Raw genomic sequence first — 5,832 nt, 5'->3', positions numbered from 1 at the left:
GTTATTTTATTTAACCTTTATTTCACCAGGAAGGTCCCATTGAGTTACAGTAACTCTTCTCACAGGGAGTCCTGGCCAAGACAGGCAGCAGAAAAGAAGTTGCAGAATTTGCACAAGGCCACACACACACACAAACAAAGTACACCACAATTGACTATAATGCTAAAATTATAACAGGCTATAAGAATGAGACAAATATTTAAAAGTTCCTTGTAGCACCTTTAATGTAAAAAATTATATTTGTATTATTCTACTATGATATACTGTATGTCTTTATCATTAGGTTCATTGGATGTAGCCATGAATTTCACACTCACGGACGGCAATGCAACAGGATCTGTAAACTACCTCAGCACCTCCGAGGTTATTGGGAATATTTTGATCGTGCTTGTTCTCGGAGTCATTATCAACTACATCAATGCAACAATGGTCCACACATTCAACAGGAACCATGTGTGTAAAACGCTTTCCTTTCACTTGAGTCTCTCTTTCAGAAATGTGGTTTTAAGGGATTTTACAACATTGTAAAAATGAAAAAATAAGTAAAGGGAAACATAAAATGTCAAGGGAGCTGTTTGAACTTGATTTTTTTGAGTTTTGAGGCTAAAACAAAAACTCTTAAGTTTGAAGGAAAACTGTGAAATATGAGCCAACGTATTATCTTTGGTTGAGATAACTTATCATTCATATGTAATGAACATTTTTCAAACATTCTGAAAGACTTTATGAAAAAAAAATAATCAGTTGACAGATTTTGGAATTCTTAAAATGTACAACTCAAAACTGTAAGTTACATTAAATAGTTATTATACGTTATCTCAACAAAATATAATTAGTTTGCTCAAATTTAGGTAGTTTTCCTCCAAACTCAAAAGTCTAGTTCAGAGAGTTGCCTTGAAATTTGGGGTTTTCTTTTAAATGTTTACAATACATGTTGAAATTGGAGTTAAAACGATAGGTTCACATTTGTTTGGTATTTATTTTAATGTGTGTGTATATTGCAAGAGTTTGGGGTTGCAGCAAGTGTTCCTCTTGCTGTAAAGAGAAACCATGAAGTTACATATGGGGGGAAAAATACCAAATTCTCTGTCAGAGAAATGTCCAATGTGGTTTAGCTGAAGATAAAATGTATTATAATGAACTTAGTAAACTAATTTAAATTAGTAACTTTGGGTGGAACAAAACAAGGACTGGATATTGTTTCCCACCAAAGTAAAGCAGGAACACACAGCATTTATTTTAATCTTTTCCTGAATTTGGAGAAATTAGTATTATTTTAATATCAATTTGAAAATGTGTTAACCTTACCATTAACAAACAGTTAACTCACTATAGTTATCAGCACAATGTCTTGTAGTCACTGAACCCTGCTTAATATTGACCTTTTCACATTTCACAAAGGCATAATCATAATAATAATAATTGGTTAATAATAGTTAAGTTTAATAGTTATATAACTTTCACCACCAGTACTTTAACAGCAGTTGGTAATCGCTGCCATACTCAGAAATACAGAGTGTTTTTTGTAGCCGATAGGCTTAATCAACTTGTGTCAACTCGTTTGGTGATGGCTTGAATGTAACAGACATGTGTTTATATACAAAAAAGTTACACACAATAGCTTTAAATTGTGTTTAATTCTGCTGATTCTGCCCTTCATTTCAGCTCATGAAGACGGACCCTCGCTTCATCCTTTTTATCCATCTGGTGTTGAACGACATGATCCAACTCACCACCGGCATCACTCTAGTCATACTAAGTTACACCTTAAGACACATCTACGTGTCTGTGTGCTGTGTGCTCATTTTACCCGCTATTCTAACCACTCAAAACACTCCTTTTAACTTGGCCTGTATGTCTATCGAGTGCTACATTGCTGTGTGTTTTCCGTTTCGCCATAGCCACATCTGCACGGTCAAAAAAACATATATTGTGATCGGCATAATTTGGACTTTAAGTTCACTTTCTATAGTACCGGATGTCTTCATATTGTTGGCCACCGAACCTCTGGATTTTTTCTATTCAAAGGTTTTCTGCAGTAGGGGGAGAGTGTTTAGGAGCTCCTACAGTCTCGAGAAGAGGTTCGCATCTCATATATTGTCGCTAGTTTTGGTTTGGTTTACTCTATTCTACATTTATTTAAGAATTTTGTTTGTGGCAAAACATGCCGATACAGACACTAAGAAAGCAAGGAACACTATTCTTCTTCATGGCTTTCAGCTGCTGTTGTGTATGCTGCTGTACGTGCAACCTACGTTAACTCAATTTCTCATATATTGGATCCCAGGGGCGAATGTACCAATATATTTTGCCATGTTTATCATAAATCAAGTGCTCCCTCGCTTGATAAGTCCAATTGTCTACGGGCTACGAGACCAAACTTTCAGGAAGTACTTCAAAAGGTATTTCCTGTGTGGAGTAACAATGCGCATTCATAAAAAAGACGATCAAAAAGGAATTAAGACGCTATCATAAGATGAGTGTTGCTTTAAAGGTGCAGTGTGTAGAATCTATTTTTATTTGTTCTGAGCAGACTTGCTAAAAAAATTATATAAGATTCATAATTATGTTTTAATTGGTGTATAATGGCTTAAAAAATAGACATTTTTAAATTTTATTTTAAATCACCTGCCTTCTACATCTATAAGAGCGGGGTGCTGAGGCCACCATGTTGCACCGCCATGTTCCTTCAGTAACACAGAACGGACAAACTGTACGGCCTCATGTGTTTTCATATATAGTGGGCGTCCTGGGGAAATGCACCTGTTGGAAGACCAAGAAGAAGAAGTACTATAGAATAAATAACTAAATACATCTTCACCTCATCACTTGATATTGTGGAAAGACTTGAGGCAGTGGTGGATGATGCCATCTTTAGTAACTATAGCTTCTTGTCTTTGAAGGCCACCGTAGCTTCTGTAAATTCTCTACATCGTCAACACAAAGTTATGATGTAAAAGAGATAATTGTGTATTGTGTGGAATTGTCCGAAAGAATAATAAATGAATAAATAAATAAATCTGTGTATATTAAAAGTAATTAAGTAATATTCTGCATATTTAAACTAGGGGCCCCTTTGGTAAATATACAGAGGGAGGTGTACGGAGGTGAGGTTAATGTTCATGATATCCATCCATCTATCTTAAATACATGTGTTTTATGATATGGTACGCTTCTACCAGGCCAATAACCAGAACACATAAAACATTAATACTAATTCTCTGTCCATACGTGCTTGAATTAGAATGTGCAAAGTGTGTGTGTGTGTGTGTGTGTGTGTGTGTGTGTGTGTGTGTGTAGTTTGACTATAGTCAATTCAGAGAGAAGTAAGAATGGAGGTAGAGATTGTCAAGTTCGACAAACAGCAGAATAAAAAAGCTAATTAATACCTAAATATTTACACACACACACGCACAACAAAAACAAATAGACAAAGCATGACCTCCCCCCTGACGCTATGCATGCATCAACATACTTTATATGAAGCCATCAATAGTATTTCGGTCTCATATTTTGAAACTGCTGAAAGTGGAGAGTGAAGTGAACTATCTAAGGTAGGAAAGTCTTCGATGCTTACACACTGTAGGCCTGTTATTGCAGTATTCTATTATTATGATGCCGAAATATTGTTAACTTTCCATCTATGTTTAAATTGATTTTGGTGGTGCTGGGGTGGTGCTGCGCCCAAACCCTGCATTCCACCCTAAAGTCTGGTCTGAGTCCCACACCAGTCGATCTATTGAGCTGCACCCTTTCCACCCTCCTCAGGAAGGTGAAGCAGAGTGGAGTAGGCGGTCACTACTGTGCCCAGTCAGGGCCCTAACAGTCAGTGCGTTTACATGCAGACTCATAATCGGGTAACTAAACGAATAAGACTTCAACAGGACTTTTAAACTGCATGTAAACACCTTTATCCGATCTACTTCGCACACAAATCGGCACGATAACGGACAAGAGATGTCGGATAAGAACACCTAGATAAGTCGTTCGTTGTCAGCATTCTCTCTGCATGTAAACAGGGATCGGACATCTCATATCGGACTTCTCGTTCTGTGCTTGTGTGCCTGCGCGTAATAGGCTACACCATGGGTTGTTGCCGGAAGAGAACCGGACGTGGCTCTTTCAACACTTGTTGAAAGCATGGTTGAAAGGGCTACAGCGCCACCTAGCATAGTGGAGACAGCCATGCATTGGACATTTATCCGATATCTTAAAGGCCATGTATACTCAGACAAGTGACACGGTCCGTTCGAGTGTCTAGTTCGATATATGTGATAATCTAATCTAGTTGTGCCATGGAAACGCACTGAGTGTATCTGCATCGGACACGTGGCCATAGGACAACGGACAAGCTCTTTGTCTGTTACAAGCCTAACCGTCTTAGACAGCCAGTCTCCAAGGCCAGGCTTTCCCACTGGGTTGTGGATGCTATCCAGCAGGCATATGAGAGGGCAGGCAAGCCCGACCCCAGTAGGGATGCGGGCGCACTCCACACGGGGCATTGCTACGTCATGGGCCCTATGGCGAGGGGCCCCTCTGTCGGAGATTTGTACGGCGGCCTCTTGGTCGACCCCGTCCACTTTTATCCGGTTCTACTGCATGAATGTGGCAGCCAGCACCCCATTCTCGGAGCGAGTGCTGGGCCCAATGCAGCAGGATGGTGCGTGTTTGGGCTAGGCCATCTGGCCTTAGCGTCTTGCAGGGCCAGCTTAGCCTTGGTAGCGTCTGGCGCCTTGGCGATAAGTGTGTACATATGTATAATTGTAAATAGTTCCTTTATACTGGGCACATGGGTGAACACTCTGGTGGTGGTGACGTGTCATTCGAACTCAACTGCCTTTTTTTATTTAGGCTCCCGCAGGAGCAGCTGGGTCTGCTTGGTTTCCTCGCGGTGTGTCTTACAGAGGTCCCCGTACATATGGAATATGTAGGGTGGAGAGATAGTCTCGACACGATAGAGAACGGTTGGTTACGTTGTAACCCAGGTTCTCTGAGTGGAGAGACTATCTCTCCAGCCAAGATGCCACTCAGAAACGCGTTCCAATCAAGGTTAACCGAAGAGGCCACGCATGGGGGTGGCTTATATAGCCACGGCTGGCCAATCATGCGTGGCCGCCACAAGTGGTGTGTCTTAAAGAGTATCCACGTCAACTGCCCCCGTGGGGGTCAGTCCCCGTACATATGGAATATGTAAGGTGGAGAGATAGTCTCTCCACTCAGAGAACCTGGGTTACAACGTAACCAACCGTTAGTTTGTTTAAAAAACATAGTGACTCTACATGTTATTCTTAATTCTGCTGCTGTAAACAACAACAGTCAAACGGTAACTTTTCAGGAAGCTTTCTAACTTCAAATAGTGTTCCAGTGATCACATTTTCCAGTGAAAAGAAGTTTGTTTATTCAGTTATGAGAATATAGAAAATGTTCACTTCTCTGACAGACACAAAGTTACATAGTGTACCTTTAACTTTGCAAATGGACATTCAGCATAACATTACATTTGTATATTTTTATGTAACATTTGTTGATCTTGTGTAGAACCCTGAACTTAATATGTGGCTCTTAGTTGTGAGGAGACGGAGTGTTTCGCCTCCGTGAGAACGGTGACTGATTCACTGACTGCAATCAGGTGTGTGTGCACTGATTGGCTGATTGAGCCCTGTGTGAAGAGGTTATATCTGCCCTGAGACCCCAGTGCTCTGTGCTGCTCATTGTTTGCTCTATGCGATGGTGAGAGGTTCACTCTGAGTGCCCTCTGAGTTAGAAAAAAGAATTGTTCAAGTTTTTGTCTTTCGTTCAGCTGCTTGGCAGCAGTGGTTTGGTTCTGACTTT

The 5,832-nt window shown here is 40.3% G+C and overlaps 1 protein-coding gene across 1 annotated transcript; it reads left to right on the top strand.

Moving 5' to 3' along the window:
- Nucleotides 1-300: 300 nt before the first annotated feature.
- LOC307249207 (odorant receptor 131-2-like) lies at nt 301-2,475 on the top strand (the record flags this gene model as incomplete). Its single annotated transcript, XM_080025848.1, has 2 exons — nt 301-453; nt 1,666-2,475. 2 exons carry the CDS (start codon nt 301-303, stop codon nt 2,473-2,475), a joined length of 963 nt encoding a protein of 320 aa, XP_079881974.1.
- Between the last annotated feature and the right edge of the window lie 3,357 nt (nt 2,476-5,832).

The sequence above is a fragment of the Ammodytes marinus genome, assembly GCF_949987685.1.
Source record: "Ammodytes marinus genome assembly, chromosome: 4".
NCBI lineage: Eukaryota > Metazoa > Chordata > Actinopteri > Uranoscopiformes > Ammodytidae > Ammodytes > Ammodytes marinus.
The sequence above is the reverse complement of the archived record's forward strand: the minus strand, read 5'-3'. Positions and strand labels throughout refer to the sequence as shown.